At 44.5% G+C, this 15,103-nt stretch overlaps 1 protein-coding gene across 7 annotated transcripts in view; it reads right to left on the bottom strand.

Annotated features, from left to right (window-relative positions):
* The window catches only part of ralgapa1 (Ral GTPase activating protein catalytic subunit alpha 1), a 54,482-nt gene that overhangs the window by 24,514 nt on the left and 14,865 nt on the right, over positions 1-15,103 (bottom strand). For 6 of the 7 annotated variants that reach the window (XM_037487613.2, XM_037487615.2, XM_037487616.2 and 3 more), the window contains 20 exons: positions 13,709-13,833; positions 13,344-13,578; positions 12,990-13,175; positions 12,241-12,405; positions 11,958-12,151; positions 11,774-11,872; positions 11,366-11,521; positions 11,105-11,233; positions 10,832-10,957; positions 10,087-10,145; positions 9,411-9,519; positions 8,304-8,414; positions 7,904-7,972; positions 7,650-7,787; positions 6,875-7,058; positions 5,865-5,983; positions 5,616-5,735; positions 4,331-4,964; positions 3,830-3,945; positions 3,415-3,539 (listed from right to left, as the gene is read on the bottom strand). In XM_037487613.2, the coding sequence (XP_037343510.2) occupies positions 3,415-3,539; positions 3,830-3,945; positions 4,331-4,964; positions 5,616-5,735; positions 5,865-5,983; positions 6,875-7,058; positions 7,650-7,787; positions 7,904-7,972; positions 8,304-8,414; positions 9,411-9,519; positions 10,087-10,145; positions 10,832-10,957; positions 11,105-11,233; positions 11,366-11,521; positions 11,774-11,872; positions 11,958-12,151; positions 12,241-12,405; positions 12,990-13,175; positions 13,344-13,578; positions 13,709-13,833 (3,199 nt within the window). The remainder of the gene's footprint in view (positions 1-3,414; positions 3,540-3,829; positions 3,946-4,330; positions 4,965-5,615; positions 5,736-5,864; positions 5,984-6,874; positions 7,059-7,649; positions 7,788-7,903; positions 7,973-8,303; positions 8,415-9,410; positions 9,520-10,086; positions 10,146-10,831; positions 10,958-11,104; positions 11,234-11,365; positions 11,522-11,773; positions 11,873-11,957; positions 12,152-12,240; positions 12,406-12,989; positions 13,176-13,343; positions 13,579-13,708; positions 13,834-15,103) is intronic. The other variant, XM_037487617.2, reaches the window with a different exon arrangement.

Below are 15,103 nucleotides of genomic sequence, written 5' to 3'. Positions count from 1 at the left end.
TCTCCAATGCATTGGAAATGTATACCACTCGCCTTGTGCACTAAAAGTGTTAGAGATCGCCAAAAACATGACAGGTAAGAGGACAAAATAAGATGTTTTAATTTGGGGGCGTACTCTTTAGCTTTAGAACTGTAACATGTAGCTCATCAAGCAGCGTTTTCTATGTGACTGACTCAGATGTCGTTTGACCATCTGTTAAACACTTGTGTTCAGGTAGCGGCGCCTTAACTCTCAAAACACAAGATTTCTGCGTATACTTACTAATGTGAAAAATAGGAGCAAAAGCGACAGCATTTCCTGCTGACCGCAGCTTAGGTCATCACCATTTAGAAAGGGCTCCACGTTGGAAAGGACACTCCTCTTGAATCAAAACAAAAGTCTTTTATGCCATCTAACAAGTTCAGGGTTCAAAATGTCCCAGCCACCAACCTCTGATATAAAAAGCCGAGACTTGAGGGGACACTCGGTGGGGACTGATAATGACATGTCATTCTTTCAACAAAAAAAAAAGAAGAAAAAGAGTGAAAAGAGCAGGAGATAAAGGGGAGAGGAAAGGAGAGAGAGATGGAGCAATTTGCTCTTTATTAAACTGATACTTGGTAATGGCCTCATTCTCTGCTCTCAAAGACTCCATTTACACCCTGGATTATGGGGAGAAGCATAAAAGAGGACACATGCACGCAGGCACATCTTAGTGTTTGTGATGTCCCATATGAATACCCAGAGAGACATAAGGACACAATAACTGATGATTAGACAATCTCGTCCCATTTTTCTCATCAGTCTCTGCACTTTCCCCACCCAACATCCAAGCGTCACCCTTGTTTTCTCATTTACTTCTTTATTTGCTTACTTATTATTTTTTAGTTTTGCGCTCTTTATCTTTATCTCGCCTTTTACATCCTGATTTCTGATTTGCCACTTCTCCCACCATCATCCCCTTCTTCAACTACTACCTTTTATTCTAACTCTAAATGGGTGAGTTTGATCAATAGAGTACTACACTCATTATCACACTCTTTTCCACACACAAAAACACACGCACACACACACACACACACACTCGCAGTGTGTTAAGAAGTCCATTGTGCAGGCTGAATGCAGAGGGTGCAATTCCCTGGGTGAAGTATAAAGAGCGATGAGGGTCCATTAGCTGGCCAGATACTTCTAAAGTGATACCTTGACATTATGTATTTTCGCCCGGAGTCATTGAGAAGATGAAATGGTGTGCCTTGTGTCTAATTAGCACAAAATACTTTTCTGAATTTGACATTTTAGTTCCATTTGCATTCAACGAGCATGTGGTTTGTTCAAGGGGAGACAAAAAAAATTGTAAAGACATCGGACAAAAAAACAGCCTCTTAGCAGGAGACCTTTTTATACTCTTCTGACGTATAAATGTGACACTTCACTTTTAGTAGTCCTAATTTAAATTACTATGTCCTATAGCCCTGTACTAGTACTAGTCAGCATCCTGTTTCTCATATGCGATTATTGGCCAAAACAGTGGCCTAACGTTAATTGAAATCATGTATTATATTTACAGTAATTTTTCCAATCACAATTGTTCCTTTTTTCCCCCCCAAGCGCGGGGCTGCCAACTCTCACGGTTTTGCCGTGTGACACACGCTTTTGCATGTTTTCACACCGACATGACACACATCCAATTCTCACGCGGAAAAAATAAAAATCAGATTTTGGTCCGAGACGTGTTTGTTTCTTTTCAAACTCCCCGACGGTAGATGGCACGAAGGAGCAAATCTGTAACCCTATTTGCTGGATGGACATCACAATACCTAAGACGGCGGACTTGCATTCTCGGGAGAATAGACTAGGGAGACCATTTAAAATAAAAAATGGTATATATAATGAAGCACAAGAGTAAATATATAAAAAAGATGAAGAGGATCAGCTGTAGTTTGTGGTGCTTATTGGATTACAGATAACAGGTAGAATTCCAGTAAGATAGCTGGCGAATGTTAGCTTGGGCTGGGTTGGGTTCCAGTAAGTGTGAGATGTATGGTTCTTTATACGAGTCTTTTCTTTTCTTTTCCAGCCGTACCAAAAATTGTGACAACATAGGAAATAATGCTGAGCGTTGTATGACCATATATGGTAAGCACTTGCTGCGGTGTTTCAAATGACCATATCGGGTAAACATGTGGACAGGGGTGACAGCAAGACAAACAACCAACAGCAACAGCTACAGCGCCCCATATAAGGCAGAATAGGGTAGTACAAAAGCACATCTTGTGTGATCAGCGCGTTTAACGAGCCACTTTTGAGCAGTTCTTAGAGTGTGGGGAAATATAAAAGTGTTCACAGTCTGACAGCTGACAGATACTTTGATGGATCGTTTTTGATGGGTGCTTAGGGTCTCCAGATATATCTGCTCATGTTTCTTTTTTGCTCTTCTAAATAAATGGGAATCTATTTTTCTTAAATATAATGCGTGAATCCTTCTCATCAACCAACTCGGAGGGATCGGAAATCCCAACATTAGCTAGCTGGCTATTGCTAGCTTGGGCTTGTTAGGATTGGGTTCCAGTTAGCTAGCTGGCTAATGTTAGCATGGCCTGGTTTGGGTAGGATTGCAGTAAGCTAGCTGGCTAATGTTAGCATGGCCTGGGTTGGGTAGAATTCCAGTAAGCTAGCTGGCTATTGTTAGCTTGGACTAGGTGGGGTCAGGGTCCAGTTAGCTAGCTGGCTAATGTTAGCATGGGCTGGGTTGGGTTCCAGTTAGCTAGGGTTGGCTAATATTAGCTTGGGCTTGTCCGTTTTCTGACTAGCTAATTAACTAGCTGGCTAATGTTAGCTTGGGCTGGGTGAGTTTCCAGCTAGCTGCCAGCCCTGGCGGGCATCGCTTCTAGCTAGAAGGGAGCCATCGATTAAAGCAAAAAAAAGCCATAGGACATACAGTATGTCTTGAAGAAGATATGCCTGAACTTACAACTTGGTTTATAAATTAGACCAATTAATAAATTGATAGGGGAAACACTGGATTGTGTTCAACGTAATGTAACCAACCGAAGTGCATGTATGTAATTCTTTATACCACCGAGAGACATTCGAAATCCGATTTACATTGATTGCACCATCCAGTCTCATATCTGATTTAATACCCATATCCTGGAAAGACTCTAAATAACAAGTCAACTTGAAAGCTCAAGGAGACGTCACATGCACAGGGGCGTAGACACTGCCTTTTACACCTTTACTGACGTGTATAAATATCTGTAGGCAGCCATTGATCTAGATTGGTTGGGGGAAGCAAGAGGCGGTAACTATGGGGTGGTCAATTAACTTCTCTGTGGCCTGTGGATTGCAGAAACCAGCGGTCCAAGATGTCCTTTGTCCGTCTGCAGTGTCTTCATTTTTTAACATAACACTTTCAATATCTGTATGTGGTCTCACCTCTTCTCCCAGGAGTTGAGCCCCAGGATGTTGATCAGTAGTCTGCAGTAGTAGAAGGCTGACTGTGGTGTCTCAGTCTCTGGTTCTGTCTGCTGAACTGCTCTCATGTTCAGGTCCTCACCTCTCTGAAACATTCAGCGATTCAGTTTTATGCAAAAATACCAAGAACCAGAAAACGACATGTCATCCGAGTCATAATTGAAACTGAAATTGTAATTAGAATAGAGATACCAACATAAGAAAGCTGTTTATTGTTTATCCAAATATCACAACCTTGATATGAGACCTTTGTCTTGATAATAGCATTTATTGCAAAGCAGAATTCATATTGCTTTACTGTGGACAGTGTGGACCACTAGCTGAACATCCACGGCATTAAACTGATTTTATTCAAGCAGGTATGGGCACAACGTACATGAAGGACAAACTCTCTTTCAGCGGCGCTCTGCTTCAGGATGGCATTGATCACATCGTTCTCCTGCTTTTCTGAAACGCACGCTGGGGGAGGGGCCGGGATGTTGAGCGGAATGCCTGAAGGGACCAATCAATCAGGAGACAAACTTATTTCCCTTTAGCTCTTCCACAGACAGGCTGATGTGTAACATGACCCTAATTAGTGAGTTTCTTCACCTTTGATTTGATGAACATTCCTCTGTTTTTACAGTAAAAATTGAAGGACCAATCACAAAAGGATATTATTGTTATGGCTTTTAATGTGTGCTTTGCTGATTCCGATGCCAATGGTTTAAGATACGTTACAAGGAAAACTATTGTCTGCTTCCTTTCAAACATGGCGGCCTTCAAAGTGACAGAAAACTGATGAAAACTCTTCATGTGTGTTTGAACAGTAAGTGTTAAACGTAGATAGAAGTAGATTTAATGTACATCATGACAATGCAGGACAGGTGTACAATACCTGCTCTCTGTAGACACTCAGGACTTGAGTATCCCAGGTACTGCAGCATTTCATCCAGCGAGTCGTCTCCCTCCCTCAGTGAATCCCAGGCCGGCACCGCCTCCCGACACACGCGCTTAGCCAATGGCGGAGCCAGGATCTGTTCCAAGCCCGAATCCCCTGTATCCCTCTCCCCTTCCATCCTAACCTCTGTCCTCTCCTCCCCCCGCTCCTCCTCCTCCTCCTCCTCTCCTTCACCTCCACTTTGTTCTCCCACCCCCTCTTCAGAGACTCTTCTCTCCTCTTCCTCTCCCTGAAAGCTTTGCCTTTCGCCCTCAGTCCCTTTCCCTCCATCCTCTGGCTGGCTCTCCTCCTGCCCCTCCTCTTGGCTGTCTCCCCTCTTCACTCCTTGCATCTTTTTTAGTGGATCTGCTGGAGGGGTGCGCAGGTGAAGATGCTCGCCGTGAGGCGACCGCGTGTGCGGCATGAATGCGTTTGTAGGGCTGTTCGGGGAACCCGGGGGAGGGCCGTAGAGAACGGCGGAGTCCCAGGAGTGTTTTCCCGCGACATCTCGGATGATGACACGAACGCAAGCAGGAGCAGAGGACAATCCGGCTGTCATTCCTCCTCCAGGCACGCCGGACTCTGATCGGATCTGGGACGTAGAGGAGTACAAGGGACATTGGTTAAAGACTCAATGCGCCAAATTGCACTGCCGGGTAGCACATTATCACACCTTATTAAATACCTTTAAATCACTGACTTTGCTTACTTTTAGTTAAAGTTTCTCATTTGCAACGTGTAAAACTGAGAATGAGAAAAATCATCACATGCCAATCAATCAAGTAATCAGTTTTTATGTGTTGGAGGAACAAAAAGCTTAGCTCAGTGTCATTTTCAATGTCACATCTGAACAGACACCAAGGATGTGGAGGAGATCTAACTCTCTTGTAAGATTTCAGGATGAGATCAAGTGATGTTACCACTACTTTCTGGAATACACCACATCTATCAAGTAAGGGTACTGTTGGCGGTGGAAACGCTCGCCAAATCATGTTTAACAGACCCAACCCGTAACGACCCGACCGGTGGAAACGCGCCATAATACAATAACAAACAGGAAGCAAAGGGAAAAAAACAAGCCATGACAACAAGTGGCAATGAAAAGAAGTTACAAGTAGGAGAAAGTTTAGGTTTTGAGATCAGTCGGTGATGATTACACACGTTAACAAACTCGGAGCAGGGGGGAGTCATGAAGTGGGACAGTGATGGTGGTTTGAAAACACTTTCTCTCAGCGGTGCTTACCTGATAGACGGAGAGCAGCGTGGAGCCATTAAGGACCAGGAACTGCAGGTTTGGTGAATGGAAAAGCTCTGGTCCAAGATCGGCACTCTCACAGAACGGGTTGTCTTGGTTTTCACACACCTAGAGAACACGGGCCAAACTGTTGCTCTGACCACAATGCAAAGATCCAAACAAAAGTGCTTGAACCTATTTGTATTTCCAATAGGAAACATACAGCCATTGTTACCAGCTAACATCCAGGTGCATTACCTGACTAGACAGAGTGGCGGGCCCTCCAGACATCGGATAGTGTCCTAGATGGTTGACCAAGTGTGTGATGACCGTTCTGGCTGCGATGCAAACCAGGCCTTGCTGAATACGGTTACGGACTGCAGACAGAGAAGGACACCACAGATATTACTTACAAGTATATAGTTCAGAAGAATTAATTAAGGGCAATTATGTTACCAAGATATTACGAGTTTTTGGTCCATTTCTGAATGTTGAATGTTTCAGGGGTTAAAAGATGTATTATCCAAGTTCCAAGTTGCAACAACTTTGGTAAAAAATAAGAATTGGTCCAAAGACACGTTCGGCTTGTACATAGTTTGCCTCGTGCTGAGCAGGAGCCAATGCCATCACACACTGTGCTGCCAGCAGTTCAGGGCTAATCAACATCATTACACACAATGTGACACACACACATTTTGCCGGAGCTTCTTATTGACGGGGTGTGTGTAGCGTACAGATATGTATTGACCAGACATTCTCAACAACATGTGAAACCCCAGGAGAGCTCAAAAGGACGAAAGGGAAGCAAAAGAAAAAGAGAAAAGAGAAAAGTCAAATGACCAGAGAAGAAAACAAAATATATAACAGAAGGGGAGCAAAAGAAGAGAAGCGAAAAGAAGCAAAAAGAAGAGAAGCGTGGTCGATCACAGTGCTCCCAGTATTAGACTAGACATGGTGTCCTGGAGGGCCACAGCAGGGGACCATACACACTCTCACACGGATGCAGACAGGTGCACACACACACACACACACACACACACTACCGTTTGTGGTGATTGGTATGGGTTTGGTTGACGGCTTCAGGTCACTGTGTGTGTGTGTTTGTGTGAGACAGTGATCCACTTTAGATGCATAGAAGAGTTAGAGACTAGATATAGATATGTTTTGCAGCCAAATCACACATTCACACGCTCAGACTCGTCTCTACAGATACGGAATCGTCACATAGACAGCGCTCGGCGGTGTGTGCCTGCTGTTTGATGAATGACCTTCAGTGACGGGCTGCAGCTTGCTGGAGCGCTCCGAGTCTGGGCTGTGCAGCGGCTCCGGCTCCCTGAGGCTCTCCAGCAACAGGAACGGGTCGTAGTCTGGACTCTGCAGGTCTGACAGCTGCAGCGGGTAATACTTGGGACTGTTGAAAGACTGGGCTCCATACACACAGCCATGTAAAACCTGGAATATTTTAAAAGAAAAAAAGGCATTTCAGTTGCACTTTTCGTTCAGCCTCCTGAAGACCACGTTGAATTTAAGGCAAAAATAATAAGAATGCTAATTATCCATCATCTGTGTTTTAGAGTGGCCGGGTGTTTGTAGACAAAGAAGGAGAGGAACAGAACAGGAGCCAAACAATGTACTACAAAAATAGAAACACCCCAAAAATAATTCTACATCAGTTTAAGACTGAGATATAATATATTGTATATTTTCAGATCTTTAGCTTTGTGTGCAGATTTCTATTTTCAACAGGAACTGATGCTGTCAAATCCATCTATGCTCTCTTCACGGTCACAGAAACAGGCATGTTGGGTGGTTATTCATTTAATCGGTTTGTTTTATTGTTTGACCTAAAAAGGCTGAGGTTGGATTTACTAAAGTCGCACTTAAACACAGACTAAACACAATTGGTTTCCCTTTAAAGAGAGGATGAATGGTGAAGTGATGAAAATATTTAAGTAAACCTTCCTCACGTCAACATTGTGTGGGTGTGCGTGTGTGTGTTAAGGGCTGAAAGAGCTCAGAAAGAGAGAAAGCCCATATGCACACCTTGTAAATACAGCTGAGTAGGGTCTTGGTGGGCTGATCTCTCTCTGGAGGGTTTTGTGTTTGAATGGGCTGAAGAAGAGTCTTTGGAGGAAGAGCCATCACCCAGTCCAACAGGCACAACAGGAGGGACACCACCAGCTGCAACGCACACAGAAACATGGGGCTATAAAGTCACCTCAAAAACAAAATGAGTGATATCGTGATCCTTCACGAGAATTTGTGTGTGTGTGTGTGTGTGTGTGTGTGTTTGTTACCCTCTTATCCAGTTCATGAGGAGAGGATTCGGTATTAGGCAGCAAGTGTGTGATGGTGGCGATCAAAATCTAAGTAAAAACAAACAAAATGATTTTCTGTGATGTTTTAAGTGTTACTACTATAGCAACTACAGTAATGCTGTAGGTATTTGTCCAAAGAAACCTTCAGGTATAACACAAAAATACAGCAAATTATCAGAAAATATATGTATTATTATACATACATGGAAAAAAGACAAGAAGTGAGAGCGAAAGCAGCAACGTTTGGTGTGTTTCAATGAGGTTTCATTATCTTTATACCATATAATATGATATAAATACAAGTATCAATAATAAACTTAACCGATGATTGGAAACATTACAACAGTTGTTCAGAAGAGCACAGATGTTCCCGTCTCACCTCAACGATCTTCTTCGGCGTGTCGGGAGGGAATTTCTGAAGGTGATCCACGTGACTGATCAGGAGATGAAGGACGTCCGACGCCACCAGTGCTACATTCTTATTGGGGTACTGGGACACAAAAAAAGGAGCCGAGTGAATTCTCGGACATTGATTAACCGCCAACATTCTTTAAAACGGTTCCATATATGCTTGGTGAAACTGATATTTTGGTACTAAATTATTATTTGACCTCATCTGATGACAAATATGTTATCTTGTAACTGTTGTTAAACATAGCACAGTAGTTGTGCTCTGATGAGGATGACACCCTGTTAGATGCAAAGAGGGCGGTTGTTGGGATGAAGAGGACAACGGGAAAAAGTGGAAACGTGACAATCCCTAAAACTGAGTGTTTGTGGGCGTGTGTGTGCACATCAGATGGGTTCATGTTTGAGGATGCTAGATGGTGGTATGACGGCAAGATGCAAGTTTGTGTGTGTGTGTGTGTGTGTGTGAGACACAGCTTGCAGCATTCCCCCTGGATTAGTCTCCTATCTGAAGGAGAACCAAACATATTGACTGCCCAGGGTTTGCTCCCAGGAGGAAGTGTGTGTCTGTGTTGGTGTAATGTGTTAGCACATTGGCTGCCGATACACAAGCAAGGGATTCCAAGGTGGGAAAGTATTTGTATGCGTGTGTGTGTGTCCATCTCGAGCTGCTTGGCTATAGATGAGACAGTAAATGTTGGACAGTATTATTCGGATCCACAGGCCTTCCAGTCTAGTGGCCTGAAACAGACAATACCAACTGAGGCAATTTCCCCGGCGCTAACAATCATCTCCAACAATGTTTTTCCATCACACTTTGGCTCCGTGCGGCCCGCCATGTTAGGGAAGTGGCCCAACTCTAAACAAATGTAGCTCTCATTGTGTGGCATCAAACCACAGAAATATGCAAAAAAAGATGAAAAAGGCAGTCTTACTGTGGCAATGGCCCAAATAGAAGCCTACTACTTTAAACCTGTTAAAATATATTAAACTATAGGTAGTTATTTTCTTTAGGGCATTGTGGTATTCTAAGGTCTTGTCAAATATCCAGACAGAGGAGAGTTCAAGCAGCACTGACCTTCAGAGTGACACAGATGACGTTGAGGGCCTCTTTAATCTGCGGATGTTGAGTGCCGTGAGCCAGCTCCTCGCACATCCAGATCCCCAGACTACACAGAGCCACGCACCTAACACGTCACATGCAGTGTTACACACAAGCAGAGTAAAGGAGTACACAGTGGAGACTCTAATCCACACGACTTCGGTGACCTGGTCAAAAACACTTGTAGATTGTAGCTCTTGTAGATATTAACTCACCAGCTACCAGGGGAAAAAAAGAATGTGTTAACGTGCCCAGCCCATTTATTTAGTGTAATTAAATGAGTTTACAAAATAAAAGTGCTAGGTGATATAATGGAATACAATGCAGTAAGGCTCTGGGGTATTCCAGATTGCTTTAAATATATTACGCCGTCAATTTTCTCATCTCATTTAATGTCATCTTTACACACATATCGGCATCATTTTGCCCTCTTTCCTTACGGCTTTTGTTTTTTGGTCAGACACCTGTGGTAAAGATGTTAATTTTACATACACTTATTTACATTGATATAATATATGTACACATTATTTATTTATGGGCATTTTCTAAACTAAAAAATCCGCAAAATGTCGTTGTTCATTGAGTCAAATCAATTGGGTGTTGGAATTCAATAACAACAATAACGGTAACAATCACAATGTCGATAGCTTACCTCGCGGGCGCAGAGGGTTCGTCCTTGGCAGAGGTCAGGATGGTTTTAATAATATGATCCTAAAAACCAGAGCATGCAGACAAACATAATAAGCACTACAACTCTCCCAAGGCCTGAGCCACACACACACACACACACACACACACACACACACACACACACACACACACACACACACACACACACACACACACACACACACACACACACACACACACACACACACACACACACACACACACACACACACACACACACACACACACACACACACACACAGGTCCCGTCTCCCCGGGCTCCGTTAATGACCGCTTAGTGATTCAAAACTAGTTTGTGTCTTGTAAGGAGCCAGCGAGCGGCCCGGGGTGCTGCCATGCATGGCATTTACTCTTTACACGGCGACGACAACAACAACACTGTTACTCCCACAATAGCTCTGGACTGTTACAAGAATGGTAAATGAGACATTAGCCTCAGTTTGCTTCTGAAACAACCCCCCACCCCCCTATTGCGGTGCATTACAAGGCTTGGACCGACCTGGATTACACACAATGTAGCTTTAATGTTAAATGTTTGACCCGAACCAGCAACTGTAGTGTGTGTGTGTGTGTGTGTGTGTGTGTGTGTGTGAGAGACATTTATTTGTGTTGTTCTGCTCTCCTTTTTTCTATTGTGGTTCACTGTGACCAAAGAATAATGGTGTTGCTTAAGCACAGAGGCACGGCGACTGCACAAAGCGCTTTACCTTGACGTCGGGGAACTTGGTGAGCACAACGTCGGCTGTGGTGGGATGCAGCGCTGGAAGATCCTCGTACAAGTTGGGAAAACACACCAGAGATCCCAGCAGGATCTGGGCCTCCACTCTTGGAGCCTGTGACCGGGGGGAGGAAAAAGAAAAGAAAGAGAGGTACAGACAAAATTCAAATGGGATTTTCTTTTTTTTTGTGCCAGGTTGTTACTTCTCGTGTGTCTCGCAATTATTTTCAAAAACAACACTGCTCCCAAGCATGCTTCTTACGTTGAGAGAAGAGCAGGCGGTGACTCGTGAAGCCGCTACGATGAAGTCCAGGATCAACATGGTGGCTCCAGGGAGGCCGATACTGAAGAACCTTGGACTGCAGTGTTTTATGATGGTGTTCACAATGTCCTGCAGGAACCACAAACAAATGCGGATAGCAAGTCCCACGCATTCCATCTTTTAAATCTGAAGCAGTACACACGAAAGAGATATTGCTCTACGTTAAATATGTGTGTCGCCTCCAAAGCACACGCGGCCAACCTGGTCCTGGTGCAGCAGTCCCTGGTGCATGATGTTGTAGAAGTGTGTGAGGAAGTCGGAGTTCGGGGAGACATCTTGCCGTCTCTTCATGATCCTGCAGATGAGCTTATAGGCGTGGAGCTTCCCTTGCTTGTAGCGCTCCGTCAGCATGGTGGCCTGCAGGAAAACACATACAAGAGAATAATTACATAGGAGAACAGGGTGAGGGGTTAGTTTAGTTAGTTTGTGGAGGTGTCCCGTCTCTCTGTGTGATATTATTTTTCTTCTCAAAAGCATTTGGATGTCCATTTATTGAAATGGAATCAGCGAAAAGCACGGCTATCCCGAAGATGAGGAATGTCATCATCTTAGTTACAGGTAGTTACTTGTGTATCAGGTACTCAATAAGGTGAAGACAAGAGGAAGTACCTTAAAAAGCCAGGGGGTGAGGATTCTCAGAGGTGGGATCAGACCAGGGGGAGGGGGAGACGACTGGTTGTCCAAAGAAATGCCCAAGTTATCTCTTATCTGAAAGAAAAGGTTAACAGACAATGTTAACAGAAAGTGTTGCCTCATCGCTTTCATCGTAATAATTGCTTGTGTCGACGCACACCTTGGCCAAGTTATGCCAAAGTTCACACAGATAGTCGAAGACTTGCGCATGGATCTCCGGGTCTTTGATGCTGTTGACGTCCCCCAGGATTCCCAGCATCCTCCGCCACATCACCGTGGCAACATCTGCATGCCATCCGGTCAGCGAGCCACCCGTCATGACACTGCAATCTTCGCTGGGAAACTCGCTGGCTTCTAGAACCAATCGAACAGTCAGTTGTTCTTGCTTAGACAAAACAACATGGTGACATGGGGCATGTTTGAGATGTACTTGTGAGGGTTACCCAGGTCATCTGGAGTCTGCAGCACAGCGTTGTGGAGCTTCTGTTCCAGCTGTAGGTGTGTGTGTGAGTGTGTGTGTTCGCTGTGGTCGGCTGTCAGTGTGGCGGGGGAGGGCGTCTGAGAGCGAGAGCCCCCCAGGGAATGCATGGGGGATGCACTTTCAGAACCTGGACAAAGATGTACACGACAGGGAGCAGCAAAGTGACATATCCACCAAATGGAATTTCTCTACGGTGCTATTTGTGATGTACATTCGACCATAAAGGGGCTGATTACAGAAAGCCTAATAGCTCCTTACATTTATGATAATACGGTGATTACATTTCTGCTTCATCTGATTGCAAAGTATGATTTTATTACACCATCCACTGCAGGCATATGAACAAAAATCTGGGATATTGGTCTGTACAAATGAAATTTAATTAAATATTTAGCACAGTATCTGTGGTGCGATGACTTGGATCCTTCCATCTCATTAATGTTTATTCTCAATATACACATCTTTGTTTTTATTATTTCACCTACAATGGCCTAAATATGCAGTGGCAGCTTTATGAAAAAAGGAAAACAAATAATGATTATGGATAGGCAGAAGAGAATACATGGTTAAAAGGCCATTGGGTTTAGTTGTGAAATATTCTAGTTATACATTTATGCAAAAAAACATGACAACATTATTATTATGTAACAATCTACAGTATTGTTGATAATACTTGATATTTAGGCTGTTGTCTTTGTGTTAAGTGCATACCGGTAACGGTGACAGTGTGGCTGAGGCTACTGGTCTCCGAGTCGATGTGAAGTGTCGTCAAACTGGCCACTTCATGTTCGTCACTGGCCGCGCCCCCCCCCAGGCTGTCCTGGTCCAGTGAGCTGCCTCGCCCGCCGCCCCCAGAGCCAACACCTCCTCCGCACGCTTCTGAAATGGAAGAAAAGTCTAAAAAGAAAGAAAATGGTGACCATTAAAAAAAAATGCATGGGCAGGTTTTGCAGATGGAGACGAATCACAGGTATCTATCTATAGGACTATTTATTTTCGATAATATGAAACATGTTTGGCAAAACTAAAATGACAACGATCTCAGCGCCTCAGGTTGTCACTCACTCTCAAACTTGTTTGTGGAGTACTGAAAGGCATTGAAGGAGTCCGACTGGCTGTCTGAGCTGATGACGTCCGAACCGCTGGCGCTCGCAGGCGACGTCCATTCAGAGGGAACCCCCGGATCATCGGCGGGACGGTGGTCATCCGACGGCCGAGATCCAGTGCTCTGACCCGCCTCCAGCAGCTCCGGCAGGTCCCTGGGAACCTCCAGACTGCCGGGGCTGCTGCCTCGACGGCCCTGTGTAAAGAGAAGGGACGGGGCGTTCGAGTGTCAGCTACGATCTGCCACTGAGCCGTAGCTCTTTATTCTAATAGACTGAAGCGTTCACCTCTAAAAAGTGTGTGTGTGTGTGTGTTGTTGTGCTCACAGCTGTTCCTTTGGCCCGCAGTCTCTCCTGAATAAACTCATCCATGAGGTCAGAAAAGTTTGGGTTGGTGCTTCCTACGTCACTGGAGACGGGTCGGGCCTTCTGAACCACCTCCTCTTTGTTGGCTAAAAAGGCAGATAGATGATGCTAGTCAGAGACCGAGAGTATCTCCAAGTGTACACACACACACACACACACACACACACACACACACACACAGGAAATCGGATGGAGAATCGGGGGGTGGGTAAGGTGAAATAACGCACAATGAGACAGGTCAAGCCACTCAAAGACACAAAATTGAGTAATCATGTTTCTGTAAGATACGTTATCAAGTCTGACTCGCAAGTCCATTAAAGTTGATAATGTGTACGAACCACTCTATAAGTGGTACGATGACATCATTGATCTTGCCTGTCTCACTTTCAGTCAAAGAAACTCCCTTTAGACACATTAGCAGCTTTTGGAGGATCTATGCTTTGGCTAATTTGATACAGATATTCCAACACTTGACAAAATGCAAGACACGTCCTATTATGTGTGTGTGTGTACACAGTAGAGACTGATTGTTAAACAAAAGCCACAACACAGCAGGCATACCCACCGGAGAAGCAATGCAGGAGTTAATTCACACCATGCAGAGAGACAATGAGTATCACCTTGTTAGGTCCAAACAGGCAGCATATCAGAGGCCTATATTAGTACACCGGTGTTACTAGGAGTTATGTCGCTCTTGGCTTGGCGGCAACGACATCGGTCGGGGGGAGTTTGCAAACACCGGCGAGGGCAAATATTCATTTTGAGCTTGTGGCGGATGGAGCTGATGGAAAGGGGCCTCGTCCACACCCACCACCAGGCTGCAGGTTAATAAAGCTCAGCCTCTTTAGACACAGGACGAAGATCTGGCCTTTGCTGCCACCTAGCTGAACAAAACGTAACCTTATGGAACATTCTTTTTTGAAGCGACATGGCCCCTCATCGTTGTATGGAGGCACTTTTACCAACTGAGCTAACACAGCCCACGCATGTTATTCTGCTCAGACTATTCTCAAGCTAACGAACCTTATAACAACACCGTGCAGCCCAGCCTACCAGTTGCATGTTATTCACATACCTCCTCTGGCCTGAAGGTTAAATTCTCTGAAAATGACGATTCTGCTGTTTTGATAAAAATCACAATCTTATAAATTTCATAAATGCCCGGTAAATAAATGCTCTCATGCCTGCATGTACAATGTATTTTCCCCACAGCACGAACAGCTCAAATAAGAAGCAGCACTACAGAAATGCTAAGCTGAGACGGTGCTGAGAGCAGAAGGAGGTCTACGCACACTGGATCAGGATGCGAGACATGCACATGTTTAGTAGTACAATCCGTGGAGATGTGTGGTTACG

Source organism: Pungitius pungitius, chromosome 14 (assembly GCF_949316345.1).
Source record: "Pungitius pungitius chromosome 14, fPunPun2.1, whole genome shotgun sequence".
Lineage (NCBI taxonomy): Eukaryota > Metazoa > Chordata > Actinopteri > Perciformes > Gasterosteidae > Pungitius > Pungitius pungitius.
Note: the sequence above shows the minus strand (reverse complement) of the source record. Positions and strands in the feature narration are given on the sequence as shown.